The sequence below is a fragment of the Leptodactylus fuscus genome, chromosome 1, assembly GCF_031893055.1.
Source record: "Leptodactylus fuscus isolate aLepFus1 chromosome 1, aLepFus1.hap2, whole genome shotgun sequence".
Classification (NCBI taxonomy): domain Eukaryota; kingdom Metazoa; phylum Chordata; class Amphibia; order Anura; family Leptodactylidae; genus Leptodactylus; species Leptodactylus fuscus.
Window position 1 is genome coordinate 188405606 of NC_134265.1, and position 15606 is coordinate 188421211.

The 15606-nt window shown below is 38.6% G+C and overlaps 1 protein-coding gene across 2 annotated transcripts in view; it reads left to right on the forward strand.

The window, feature by feature from the left end:
- CPLX1 (complexin 1) overlaps positions 1–15606 on the forward strand; it is a 204834-nt gene that overhangs the window by 131971 nt on the left and 57257 nt on the right. For both annotated transcript variants that reach the window (XM_075280572.1, XM_075280581.1), the window contains one exon: positions 14865–15040. In XM_075280572.1, the coding sequence (XP_075136673.1) occupies positions 14865–15040 (176 nt within the window). The remainder of the gene's footprint in view (positions 1–14864; positions 15041–15606) is intronic.

Below are 15606 nucleotides of genomic sequence, written 5' to 3' on the forward strand. Positions count from 1 at the left end.
ACTGTGTGTCGGCTGCTTCCATTCATTCCTATGGAACTGCAGCGGAGCCTTCACACTGAGTATACAGCGTATACTCAGTGTGAAGGCTAAGCAATGCATTGTGGGAAAAATCACCGATCTCGATCCCACATAAAAAGATTGTGTTCGGAATTCCGATGGCAATCGTGAAATTTTCTCGATCGCCGATCGGAATCCGATCTTTTCTGAACACGATCGCTCAACCCTATTGATAAACCTTTAAAGTCTGGCGGTTGCCTTTCAGATACTTTGTCTTTGCGATGCTCTGCCAGTAGGAATGTGCAAGGCCATTGGATTTACTGTTCATAGAGTTGTATGTTTGCATATATACGCTACTTCATGATAGAACCATTTAATATTCTACAAAATGTACTGGGTAGCTTGGAAAAAAAATCAGAACTGGATGGAATTAAAGAAAAACTGTATTTGCTCAACAATCTTATGGGTTTTGTTTTACAGTGTATAATGTGCAGCAAAAATGACTTGATATCCATATTCTGCAGGTTGTTATGATTATGGCAATACCATATATATATATATATATATATATATATATATATATATATATATATATATTATATTTTAACACATATTAAAAAAATTCTAAACTTTGAGAAAAAAAATTCTTGGAGCCCGCAATATCCTGACACCCACAACGTTTTTTTAATAATTCTGTTCTGTTGTGTGGCATCGTTTTTACAGGGCCAGATGTACTTTTTAGTTATGCCGTTTTGAGGGATGTCTGTTGTTTTGATCGCATTATTCAAATTTTCTTAGGATTGATGATTAAAGATTGTAATGAGCGTTCTGCATCTATTAAACAATGCAGGCAATAATGTGGACAGTAAGCATACTTAAGGCAAAGATTAGAAAGAATGCAATTATTGTCGCACGAGTCACATTTTGCATGTGACACCAATACATTGCATTTTTTTGTTGTGCGACCTCAGTACGATGTTTGTTCACTTCATATATGTTGCTGTGCAGCCCATGATCAGAGAGGACTGCTGTATCTTCGCTTTATAATACAGTGGAGATCTGGTGGCTATGGTGGTAACTTAGCTCCTGAGTGGCCGTCATGTTTAAAGACCCATCATCCGCCAAATATCACCACATATGGGGAAAAGTTCAGTGTTCTACCTTCAGCAATTATTGGTGTTGGATAGATTTTGATTATGAAGCTAAGCTGGAGTCATCTATCATCTAGGTAGTATTTTGTAAACTTTTGAGCAGTTGCACATATGTGGAGAAACCATGGGAGTTTTGCAAGTGACAGCCACTATATAGAGTAGGGGGCTTCCAACTTTGTGCACTGCATAATAAACAGACCAAACTTATCCCCGAACAGCTGAGCAGGAGCCAATTGTTGGCACCCAACAATCTTATATTTATGGCCTATCGTATAGGTCATAAAAAAACAATTGTCTTATTTTTTCCAAAAAGTGGAGCTTGAGAGATATTTATATAACTGAAAAAAAAGATTTTGCATGGAAAATACCTTAACCCCTTTCCGCCGATGGCATTTTTTGATTTTCGTTTTTCGTTTTTGACTCCCCTCCTTCTAAACCCCATAACTTTTTTATTTCTCCGCTCCCAGAGCCATGAGGTCTTAATTTTTGCGGGACAAATTTTTCTTGATGATGCTACCATTAATTATTCTATATAATGTACTGGGAAGCAGGAAAAAAATTCAGAATGGGGTGGATTTGAAGAAAAAATGCATTTCTGCGACTTTCTTACGGGCTTTGGTTTTACGGCGTTCACTGTGCAGCCAAAATGACATGTCCCCTGTATTCTGTGTTTCGGTATGGTTCCAGGGATACCAAATTTATATGGTTTTATTTACATTTTGACCCCTAAAAAAAATTCCAAAACGGTGTTAAAAATTTTTTTTTCTAAAAGTCGCCATATTCCAACGGCCGTAACTTTTTTATACATAGGTGTACGGGGATGCATAGGGCGTCTTTTTTTGCGGGGCCAGGTGTACTTTTTAGTTCTACCATTTTTGGGAAATGTTATTGCTTTGATCACTTTTTATTCAAATTTTTATCAGAATCAAAACAGTGAAAAAACGGCGGTTTGGCACTTTTGACTATTTTTCCCTGCTACGGCGTTTACCGAACAGGAAAATTATTTTTATAGATTTGTAGAGCGGGCGATTTTGGACGCGGGGATACCTAACATGTATATGTTTCACAGTTTTTAACTACTTTTATATGTGTTCTAGGGAAAGGAGGGTGATTTGAACTTTTAATTCTTTTTATATTTTTTTATATTTTTTTTAACTTTTTTTTATTTTTTTTTTTGCATTTATTAGACCCCCTAGGGGTGTTGAACCCCAGGGGGTCTGATCACTAATGCAATGCATTACAATGCTAATGCATTGCAAAAAATCATCATCTCTTTTGCAGGCTGCATACACCAGCCTGCAAAATAGAGAATTTGCAGACCGGCTGGGAGCCTTTAACAAGGCTCCCGGCTGTCATGGCAACATGACGTCAGCCCTGGAGCATGCTCCAGGAGCCGGCGATCCCTGCCAAAATGGCGGCGCCCATTTGACAGCAGCGCCGGAGGGGTTAATGCCTCTGATCGGTCCGGGGACCGATCGGAGGCATTAGAGCCGGTTGTCTACTGCTTAAAGCTTAAAGCAGTAGACACCCGGCGGCTATGACGGCCGCCCGGCTCCCGGGCGGTCGCCATAGTTACAGACCCGACACTATTACGGCGCATGTCGGGAAGGGGTTAAAGGAGATTTTCCCATCTCAGTGTTTCAGCAGCTTTGCCTGCAGTCTGTTCTCCTCACTTCCTGTATTTCTCTCCCCCCCCCCCCCCGCTCTTCACTCTTGCTGAATGGACACACAACATTTATACAGAGCAGATAATCTGTAGATTCTTGTACAGAATGGACTCAGTGTTATCTGTGTGTTTACATAGAGAGATAACAGACAGGGCTTTATCACCTAATTGCAATTAACTGAACGGATTGCCCTGCCGGCACTGAAAGTGATGTCACTTGTCCTATAGGTCCGTGGTTATAGCAAACGCTGTGTAAACAATGGAAGGAATAAGGTCACATAGTAGGAGAACAAAGAAGAATTTCTAAAGCAATGTATTTAGGAAAAGTCTTCAATTTACGTAAACTACCAGTATACATAGGATCATTGAGAGGGGGCAACCCCTTTAAATTACATAATGAAAACATTCTGGTTTGTCTTAATAAATCACCATTACGCTTCACAAGTTGAATAGATGTAAAACAATATTTTAAATGTGAAAGTAAACAAAATAACACAATACAACTAATTACATTTTTGGTGTATAGATGTTTTTTTTTGTTTGTTTTTTTTTACTGGAAGTATAAATTAATTTTATATATGTCCCATATGTACCTATGACCCTTTTTTGCCAGAGGCCAAGATAATTCTCAGTCTGGTTCAATCCTTTAAAAAAAATAGCATTGCCAATTTACACTCCAATCTTACTATGCAAATGATTATAAGGAAATTTAAATAGCTTTCTAATACTACATAGAAGAAAAGGGACATCATTCTGTAATCTATTTGGATACTATGTTGAATTTATGTAAGTCCCATGACCACTATACCCGGCTGTACAATTTGTAATAGACTGGTCCAATTTACTTGTATCTGTGTTCTCCCTGTTTGTAGGATGACGATGTGAAATCTACTCATATGCACTTTACAAGCAGAAAGTACTGCATATATACCGTATTGTAGCTCGTTGACCTATGGTAATTCAGTTCTTGTCTGAACCCACCTGATGGAAAAGATTGTTTGAGTGTTTCTGTAGTGTCTAGGAAATATTACTGTGTCTATCCTGACAGTTGAATTCCTAGTGGGATTTGATCTTAAAAAGATTTGCCTGGAGGTAAAATGACTATCATGTTGGGATTGAAGACTTTTAAAAACACCTTCTGCAAACTCTTCATTTTCAATGATGACTGGAGACAAATCCCAGGAGACTTGGAACATAACACAATGACAGAACAGATGTACAACTAACACGACACCAACATGATCCTGTTCTATTTGCATTGTTAAGGCTGAAATGTCCGGTTCTCAGACTTTGTTAGGAAGATTTTCATGTAAATCACTGGCAGCACTGTTAGAAATACAGCATAAGGCATTTATATTGGTCCATGATCAGCGACATCTAAGAATACAAGGCAATACATCTCAATGACAGAAGGTGACATGATGTAATAGCTGGCAATAGAACTGTTTATTCCCTCTGTTACCTTTTTTATATAAAATTATATATTACATGATAATTTTATTATGTCTAATCACTATGTTGTTGTAATGTCAAAAGTAAGAAGATGTCAGTTGTACTTTTACCTTTAGAATAGAGACATGAAATACACATTTTACCAAGAAAACGCCATCCCATTGATTTATAGGAAAATAGTGACATTCCGGTAGGATATGCTTCGGCTCTCGTTGTACTTGTGCTTTTTCTTGTAATTTCTACCATTTTATTTTCTGTACAATATAACCTGTACCACCACATGTACCTGGGTAACTTCATCAGCTTTGCATCATTTTTTTTAGATTGTGCTAATAATAGCATTACTGGTAGGAAGGCGGCCGCCATATCTGAGCTTAAAGGGGTGACTAGTTTCAGCAAATAACATTTTTTTAAATTGTTTAATGAAGAGCTATACAATTTTCCAATATACTTTATGTTCACTGTTTTCTATGTATCTGCTTGCAGTCTTTCTTTGTTCATGATCATCAGGGTTGTAAAACTACAACTTCCAGCATGCATACTTGCTCTGCTGTTAATGGAACTCCCATGAAAGTGAATGGAGCATGATGGGAGTTGTAGTTTCACAGCAGTCGGCGTGCAGAAAGTTGCTGACCCTTATGATAAACAGTCTATGGTCATGTGATGGACAAACAGGGGTGCGGCATGTGTGTCTGAGCTGTGTGACCATTGAATGTCTATCACATGACCATGAGCTGTTATTTATCTATTGAAGTAAACAATGAATGACAACATGCAGACATATAGAGAACCCCAAGGAATTAATATAGTAAGTACAGTTTTTGTGCTGAAAAAGCCCCCTCGGGGCCATGACCAGCCACAATAGTAATATATAGAATCTCCCATAAAATAGTGAAAAAAAGGAACCTTTAACAAAATAATAAAAAATAAATAAATAAATAAATTAAAGTTCTAAATCACTCCTTTAGAATACATATAAAAGTAAAAAATGACTGTGAAACACATAATAAGGAGCACTGCAGATACCCAGGCTGAATTCTAAGTGAGAGGGAAAAAACAAACAAACAAAAAACCTCAGCCCTCAAGCTCAGGGAAGAGGCAGACAGACAACCAAAACACCCCCTCCCCTTTCCCAGCAACTACTGCACCCAAAAACTCCGACCATTTTAATTTTTGAAATTTTCCAGTAGCTGCTGCATTCCCCCTCCCCCCCCCAGACTTATACTCGAGTCAATAAGTTTTCCCAGTTTTTTTGTGGTAAAATTAGGGGCCTCGGCTTATATTCGGGTTGGCTTATACTCGAGTATATACGGTATATGTCTTTTTTTTCATCAGTGTTATGTAACTATGTATACAGAACAGAACATTTCTATAGTTATATATAGAGATAATGTATTCACACTACTGTCACTTACAGTTGATCATTTCTTCTTAGGTAGTACTGTATCTTCCAAGTCTATAAAACCCCATAAACCACTTCACAGCTAAAAAAAAAACCTAGTTCCTCACTATTATGTATTTTTTACATCTTAATCATGGTCAGTACTTTACTTATATTACCACGCTTATCATTTAAAGGGGCTCTATCATTGAGAAATGACATTTTTGACTAAGCACCTACTTGCATAGCCTTTAGAAAGTCTATTCCACATGTACCTTTTGTATGTAAATCGCCTCAGTAGTTTTTGAATGAACCTGTTTTTTGATTTTTTGTATTTTGATATGCTAATTAGCCTCCAGCGTGTACCCCAGAAGTGTCTGTGAGCACCAGCTACTATTGTCTGCTATGTGTGTGAGAGCAGAGAGGCTGCTGCTGCTCATGACTCATCTCCCTGCTCTCACACACGGTAAAAATTGTTCAAACAGACATAAAGATACCCAGTTATTTTTGTTTATTCATTTAACAAGTGTTACCTTCCTTTAGTCACATTTAATCACATCTTAGGCTGGGTTCAGACGGAGTTTTTTGGTCCAGACGGAGGCCACCTTAGAATCTGGTCCAAAAAATGGGTATATGCAACTGGATGCTGGTGCACTGTATGTACTGTACCAGCATCCAGTCGGGGAAACCCGTTTTTTTGACCGGATTCTGACACACACCTATATGCTTATCTATCTATCTATCTATCTATCTATCTATCTATCTATCTATCTATGGTGTGACAAAGACTGTGAAATTGCAGAATAGCCTACCCCTGGAGCTGATCACAGATCAACAACTGACGGTTTCAAAAAGGCTTAGGGCTCATTCACACGGGGCAAGAGGGGGTAGATTTTGGCACGGAATCCACATCATAATCCGCCCCCTCACAATAGAGGTCTATGTAGACCACTAGCATTCTTTTTTCTGCTAGCGGCATATTGCAGCTACCAGAAAAAAGAAATGAACTGCCCTTTCTTCAGGCGGACAGCACCCTCTGGACTACATCTATTCAATAGGGCCTAATCCGGAGCGGAAAGTGCAGTGCACGGCATCCTGTCACGGCAGCCGCGACGGAATATGACCCGCGGAATCCCCGTGTAAACTAGGCCTATGATGCCATTTTAGAGTGAAAAACCGTTGAATTCTTTTGGAAAGGTATAGAATACTTATTTTACTTCATCACCTGGTTGAACTAGATGAACATACGTGTATATAAATATTTATTTATGTACATGTATGGGTATATATTTTCATTTCAATAGATGGATTTTTTTAAAGCAACAACTCCAGTATTGAGATTCCGGTCTCATGAACTTCATCAGGCATGGACGGTCACTGCAAAGGGAATGGGGTGGACTCAGATTGGTGGCAAAGCCACTGTGAAAAGAGCTTTGATCCAGTGGCGTAACTTGTGGGCCCTGGTGCAAACTTTGGAAGGGGCCCCTCCCTACAGCATATTCTAGATAGTGACAGTTATGGATGCTACAGTAGTATTTCAGATACTTGAAAGAGATACAACCATAGTACTCAGAATTGCAGTTATAAAGAATATGGTGAGTGAGCAACACAGTACCCAGCATGTGAACAATGGGTCCTAACAGTCTAAGGCTGCGTTCACACAGTTTTTTTGGTCAGTCCTATGGTGAAGCATTTTTAGGAGGAGGAATTGGAGTCAGTTTCCTGATCAAATTCTTGACCAAAAAACTCCATGTGAACACAGCCTAAGAGATCTATTAAATCAGAGGGGGACACCTACTGATCAACTCTTTGAAGATTATGTTGTTCTTTTGCACCGTGACTTCTTCACTATTTACATTTCATGATATCTGTTTTATAATCACCATGCAATGTTATTACAGCTATAAAACAGATGGCATTTGATGTGACTAGTGAAGGGGCCCCATACAGTATAATATGCTCCAGAGTGGTTCCACACAGCATAATATGCTCCACAGTGCCCCCCCCCACACACATACACACAGTACAATATGCTCCCCACAGTGGCACCCACACAATATAAAATGCTTCCAAGAGCCTCCCTAAAGCTGCTTCAGGTGAACCCCATGAAATTTTACGATTATTTGTTATGTTTGGCCCTCCACTTCGTTGCTATAATTATATTCTGGAATCTCCTCAGACTCCAGAAAATAATAAAGAGAGGCCCAAGGGAGGTAATTAAATATTACAAACACCTGGGTATCCTCAATATGTGTGGCTCACTTCTGCATCTTTTTCATTCCTCTTCTGCCTGCAAGTGAGGTCACGCACCGCAGATGTTATACCTGGGGTCTGTGATTGGGTCTCATCGGTCATGTGGGGCACAGTGACGTTATTACGTTGGAGCCCTGCCGATATGACTTCTGGGGCTCAATCAAAGGCCCCTGCAGGGACATTTCGGTTGTGTGACCTCTATCAAAGGGCAGAAAGGCCCCAAAGATAACAATATGTATAGCAGTTGGGGAACCAGGCATCTCCAGCTGGTCATGGACCCTGTACCCCTCTAGACCGGGTCACCCCCCCTTTGAACCATGTTGTTACACCCCTGCTTTGAACCATGTTAATGTAGCCTGAGCAAGACCCTGCCTGATGCTGATGGTTTGTGGTGAGAGAAAAACATGTTGCTTGTCTCTTTTAGAGATGAGCGAGTAGTGTTCGATCGATTAGGTGTTCGATCAAATACTACGGTATTCAAAATACTCGTACTCGATCGAACACTACTAGCTGTTCGAAGTTTAAGGTTTGATGCAGAACCAGCGTTGATTGGCAGAATGCTATACATTCTGCCAATCAACGCTGGTTCTTCTCTTACCTTTCCAAAGTTTTCTCCGTGCTGCGTCCCCGCATCTTCTTCCGGGTGGAATTCACCCTGCCTAGGCATCTGGCCTAGGCAGAGCCAACTGCGCATGCGTGGGCATGCACGCGCATACACAGTCGGCTCTGCTCAGGCGTCGGGCCTGGGCAGAGCTGACTGCGCATGCGCGTGCATGCGCGTGCATACGCAGTCGGCTCTGCCTAGGCCGGATGCCTATGCAGAGTGAATTCCACCCGGAAGAAGACGCGGGGACCCTGCGCCGGGAGAAGACTTCTAGCAGAATCCTGCCCGACCGTCACTCGTGGACTTGGTAAGTATGATTTTATTGAATTTTGCGTACCCCTGAAATGAGCATTTCCCCCCATAGACTATAATGGGGTTCGAAGTCCGTTCGAACAGTCGAACAGTGTGCAGCTGTTCGAATCGGATTTCAAACCTCGGACATTTTGGTGTTCGCTCATCTCTAGTCTCTTTCACTCTCTCAATGCATTTGCCAAATTGCCAACCCATCAGCGTCCATAACCCCCCCACCACCACCACTCAGAAAAGAATGCCTGAGTAATGGAGGCAAGGAAGAGGTCCCTGCTGCTACCTATAATCACTGCAATGATCATCTAGATCTGTAAAAAAAAAAAAAAAAAAAAAAAAAAAAGTCTCATAAAACCGCTTTAGGCTAAGGCCCCACAACGCAGCAATTTTTGTTGCAAATTTTTCTGTTTTATTGAGCCAAAGTCAGTCAAGCATTTAACAGAGAGAAATGTCTGAATACTTCCTATAAATTTTCCATTTGTTTTTAAGACACAATTGACATTGGCTCAAAAAAAAAGCAACAAAATCTGGAACAAAAAACTCTGCGTTTCCACAACATGGGGCCTTAGCCAAGGGGACTTTATCTTATATACACATAGCTAGCAGCATGTTATTTCATATAACATCAGAGTATTGTTCTAGTCCATCATTATAAAGCACAGAATGGAATCAACCTTTAAGTCTTTAGAAAAACAGCTTTTCTTCCTCAGATTCGTCTTAGTATTATTTTGCAAAGTGCGCAGAACACATGCAGCGTTAATAAAAAAAAAAACATGTTCTTATAAAAAATATCTGAACATCTATATTTAAAATATATAATTTGGGAGCAAAAAAACTAAAAACTACTAAAGGTTACATTTTCTTTCACAGACAACAGCTTGAATCCCCAGATAAGTGATTTTTTTTATCCATGTTGCTAAATGGTCTCCGCTGCTAAAAGCTTCAATTTGAAGCTTTCATCTCTACTTTTTTCTATGTTCTCATTAGTGCTTTTCCATTAAAATTCAACATTTGAAGTGTTCATAAGAAGAAAACTGTCTGTAATGGAAGAAATAAACTTTACAGCAGGGATTAATATATGTTCCCTTCTATACAAATCTTAATTAACAGGTTGTTTTATAGCAGAAGAATGGCTTCAGTAGAAAGATACGGTTATGTTTTTTATGCCTATCATTAAGGACTGAGCTTTCCATTTACAATAATCAAGTTGTGAAGTAGAAAGTCTACAACTGAAGACAAAAAATGTTTACATATTTTATTTTTATACTGAATAATATCCTTTAATGGAACAGAAATGAGCTCTTCTGGGCCCTGATCAATTTTGAGAATAAAAGAGCTATAAGTAATGGCACTGATCTCTCTTCCCCGTGGCACATAACAGGAAAGCCAACAAAGTGAGCTGAATTCAGCACACTGTCGTCTTTCTAGTGGTATAGAAAACTGCATATGCCTGTGGGCATGAAAGGTCTTCTTTAATGAACCCTTCAAGTCTATTTTGGGACACTAAGTCACCCATAGGTCCTTATGAACTGGTGGTTTAGTGTCCCTAATAGCGTACTCCTAACAGTGTAAGTGTATGCAATAAAAAAAAATTAAAAAAAACACAAAAAAATCCTTATCATTGAAACCTATCCTTAGCAGGCTGCTATTAAACCCTTCGAACCTTTGTCACAACAGTGAAAAACGTTAAGCTTATACTTGGCTGTTTTGATTTTATGTCCGTTTTCTTGACAGACGGTATTCCACAACAGTAAAAAAGAAAACCTGACATGACCCAATAGAAATCAATGGATCCATTTTTAACAGATGTAAAACGGATTGAGATCCATTTTACATCTGTTAGGGAGGGTTCACACGGAGTTACGTGCCGCGTGATGTGATGAGCTTTTGCGGGCCGATCACGCTCCCATTGAAAATGAATCAGTGGGATGGGTAAAAAAAAAATGACCAAGTAAGTTCATCCGTTTTTGTTCACTGACAAATGACTCTTGGCAATTAAAAATAGAAAAATGGAACAGTTGTAAAAATGTCCATCAAAAATGTTTTTTAAGTGGACTCCTCTTTGGTGCTCCTGTTTACTGAGACTGGAGGTATACATCTCGGCTTCAGAGCACAAGCAGCGGACCACGGGCATGTATACAGTGAAGCAGAGATCAGATATACATCCTCAGTCAGTGAAGAAATGCCCAGTATTGGGGAAATTCTGGAATTTTTTTTCATAAAGGCCATGGGCGGAACTAGAAGTAGTTTGGGACACAAAACTACTGCTCCATAACTACCTATGGTCGGTTTTCCAATCCTTTGACAATAGCTATATTTTTTCCTGTTCACCGCTGTCATTCCATAATAGTAAATCTCTACAGAACATTTATTTAAAGATAACAAGTTTGCTCAAACTTTTTTTCACTACTTATTAGTATTACTGGGTTTCTTTTTGCATGGTTGTTACGTAGCTAGACTATAGGTATTAACTCACATGTCTGAGATGAGTTAAATGAGCATTTGTGTTATTTTTTTTTAATATTATGAATGATGCATGATGAAAAGTCCTGAGACCAAGAAACCTATGAAATATTTGATCTCTGGCCAAAAATGCAATTTATTTTAATGAGGTCAGAACTCTACTGGCTTTATATCATCATTTCCTCAATACTGCATTGTATTTTTGAAGATAGATTTGAAGAAGTTACGGTTGTAATAGTGAACAGCATTGATCTTTTTGACCTGGGGTTTGCAAGTAGATTCTCTTCATCTCCTGTACAGATGTCAAGTGAATTGAAGCAATCATACAGACATTAAAAAATTATAGTATTCCCCAGGATATCATTTCTGTGCAACTTCCAGATGTAGAATAACATGGATGTAGCTACTACAAAATTGGAAATACTCAGTGATGAAATATAGGGTCATGTGGTCTATCCTTGGTGTATATATATATAATATATATATATATATATATATATATATATATATATATATATATATATATATATGTGTGTGTGTGTCTATAAATGGCCATTCAGTCAAAGTAGCCTTTCAAGGATTTTGCTAGCTTGCATTGGTTTTATAAGTAATAGTAGTCCTCACTTGGATTAGAGCTTTACTTATAACATAGCGGTAGATTTATCTGAAGAAGTCTCCTTTTATACATTTGCTCTTATCTCAGCATGTCCCAAAATGTGTTGAACAAGATGGCCAGTTATTTTAAACCCATGAGAAATTTAAGTCCTAAGCTACTGTAATGGGGTGGGCACATTTGTATATATGGTATATATTTTAAAAGAACTCCAATAGCAACATCCAAAATCTTGGGGTATATTCCTACTTACTCTTATACTATCCACTCAGCACCCTCAGCTGGAATAGATTGTTGCAAATTGTTGACAAGGAGAATTATATCACCATACAATATATTCACAAATAGTGCTATTACAGAGCTAAGGTGATCCCAATTTGTATATCACTGTTGAAGAAATCTGGTAAGACATTAAAAAGGCTTGTATTAGTAACCCCCCAGCAAAAACCTCACATGAGCAAGAGATTGGGAATAATGCCATAGTCAGACTCATGTTGTGAGAGGAAGCAGAAATGGAAGAGATCCACGCCAGGAAGAGCCTACTGACTCAGCACAGTTATGGAGATAAAATGGACATTTATTGAAATAATAATACAATAATGCATAGTGAATATACCTTTCTTGTGCTGAGAAATTCAACTTTTACTCCAGATGTAAGTGAGCAGTGTTTGACACCTGTTTTGTGTGTAAACCCAGCGGAAATCATATGGACCCCATTATAGTCTATTGGGTCCGCGGATTTCCCAGTTAACCAGTTTTTAATGTGCAAAAGTTTCCATTCGGGGAGGTCCCCAGTGGATTCCCCGAACAGAAACCCGAATGCAGATGTGAACTGGGCCTAACCCTGCAACATCCTACAATTTAGTTTCTTTAACTGCATGACTATAACATGGAAAGGCTATTGTGGTTAAGTGCTATAATGCATACTTTGTGCATATTTAAACGGATTTAAGCGAAAATGCATTTGTGGCAAAATTATAGTACCTTCAAAGTGGATGGGATTCTGGCTATTCCCATTCACACATTACAAATAAAAATCTGCAGCCGAAAAGTCAACCAGGTCAATTATACCGGCGGAAACGCTTGCATTTTTCATGTAGGTATAAGGGTCAATTCATACGGAGTTTTTTGGCGAGGATTTTGTCGAGAAAAAAGATCCACTTCAGGAATTAGGAAATGTTTTTTTCCTCCAGCACAGTGTATGGACCGTGAAAAAAATGCTAGCGGTGTTTCCCCGTGGGTTTTGCCAATTCAACGTGGATTTTCAGCCTCCCATTGACTGTATTGGTTTTTGCAAGTGGAATCTGCCTGAAAGAAGCTTTTTTTCTGCTAGAGGAAAAAAATCCGCTAGCGGAAAAAAAACAACCTAGCGGAACCCATAGAACTCTGGATTCTGACACAGATTCAGCACCAAAATCTTCACCAAAAAACTCTGTGTGAATGGACCCTTATAGGGTCATAAAACTCTTTTAAAAAGTTGTGTGTTATGTGTTTCTGCTGCAGTTTTTATCGCAGCACTTTTTTTTCACAGTGCTTTGCTACATGGGGCCCTAGCCTAAAAACTAGAGATGAGCGAGTAGTACTCGATCGAGTAGGTATTCGATCGAATACTACGGTATTCAAAATACTCGTACTCGATCAAGTACTACTAGCTGTTCGAAGTTAAGATTCGATGCAGAACCAGCATTGATTGGCAGAATGTTATACAGTCGGCCAATCAACGCTGGTTCTTCTCTTATCTTTAGAAGTCTTCTCCCTGCGCAGCATCCCCGCGTCCTCTTCCGGCTCTGAATTCACTCTGCCAGGCATCGGGCCTGGGCAGAGCCGACTGCGCATGTCCGCTTGTAGTGCGGGCATGCACAGTCAGCTCTGCCCAGGTCTGATGCCTAGCAGAGTGAATTCAAGGCCGGAAGATGCCGTGGGGATGCTGCGCAGGGAGAAGAATCCAGCCCGACCCTCACTCATGGATTTGGTAAGTAGAATTTGATCGAATGTTGCGTACCCCTGAAACAAGTATTTCCCCCATAGACTATAATGGGGTTCGAAACCTATTTGAACAGTCGAACAGTGTGCGGCTGTTCGAATTGGATTTCAAACCCCAAACATTTTAGTGTTCGCTCATCTCTACTAAAAACCATTTCTAGGTCCAAAACTCATTGCTGACCAATTTTAGTACATATGCTGGAAAATGAAGTGTTAAAACATAAAATCATATAGCTATATATATTTTGCATCTATTTATTCAGTTTATTCAATTCTCACAAAATACTGATTGTTTGAGCAAAATCTATTGTTTCCAAATATTGCTAGAATAACAGTATAACAATACGTAAAGTAATTTTCTAAATAGTCACTACTTCTCGAAAAATGTTTGATATAAATATAATAGATATACAAATATAAGAGCAGTTTCTGTGAAGAGATAAAGTGTGGTATAAACAATTCTAAGGAACTAAGAAATATCTCCAGTAGTGATAAGAAAACTGACTCATAATGAGCAAAATTTTTTACACCTTTTTTTTGCAACAACTGAATCTAATTTTTTGGGATTTTTTTTTACCCACGAACCAGTATTATACTGCTAGCGTCTAAGCGAGAACGGTAAGTAAGTTAGCCTATACTGTGTGATCAAGTGTACGATTTTTATAATATTTTTCTATATGGTTTGAATCAGCTGTTCTGCCATATAAATCATCAGTTTTGACCTCATTTCACTTCCAGGTTTATCTATAATGCAACTGATTTTAATGGAATACCGAGCTTCTAACATGTTTAATGTATATTGCGTTTGGTATAACGATATACACAGTTGTAGTCTACTGTAAACTATTGATAAAGTAAAGTAAAATGTAAAGTATGTATATATATATATATATATATATATATATATATATATATATATATTATATATATTGAAATAAGACTTAATGATTCGAAGCAATTGAATCAGTTCTAAATTATGCCATATTAACTTATAGGTGCTACAAAAGACATGGGAAAAATGCTTGGGGGGGACGAAGAGAAGGATCCAGATGCCCAAAAGAAAATGGAAGAACAGCAGGAGGCTCTACGTCAGCAAGAGGAAGAAAGGAAAGCAAAATATGCAAAGATGGAAGCAGAGAGAGAAGTTATGAGGCAAGGAATCAGGGATAAGGTAAGTAAAAAACCACAAGTACATAGATTAAGATGACTGCACAATAATACACTGTACAACTGTAAAATACCATATACTTGGGTGATGATGTAGATCACATAATTCTTACTCACACGTGACCCATAGGTAATATTAGAAGACTGGGCGTTTTATAAATACATGGAAATTTATTGAAGTCTTCATGGGAAAGTGGATTCAGGAAATACCGAATAATAGAAATATCAGTCAATGTCCATTAGGATTACATTATTGAAGAAATTCTTAATTAGCTTTCCTTTGTAGTATAGAGTTTATCGACCTGGAACTTCATTTGGTCTTTGGGTGTTCTTCTGTGTGTCGTCATCTGTGTTTGTCCCCATGACATGTCTCAACACCACAGAGAGACAGACCCAGACATGTGTATCTAACAGTCATTTATATTCATTACCATTTACAAACTATTTGCCACCCTATATGGATAACTTATACCCTTGGCACAGTCATGTGTTCTAAAATTGAAATATGTTCTTCACAGAATAGAGTTAACCCTTACATGCCACAAATCTTGTAATCCAATAATATTTTAC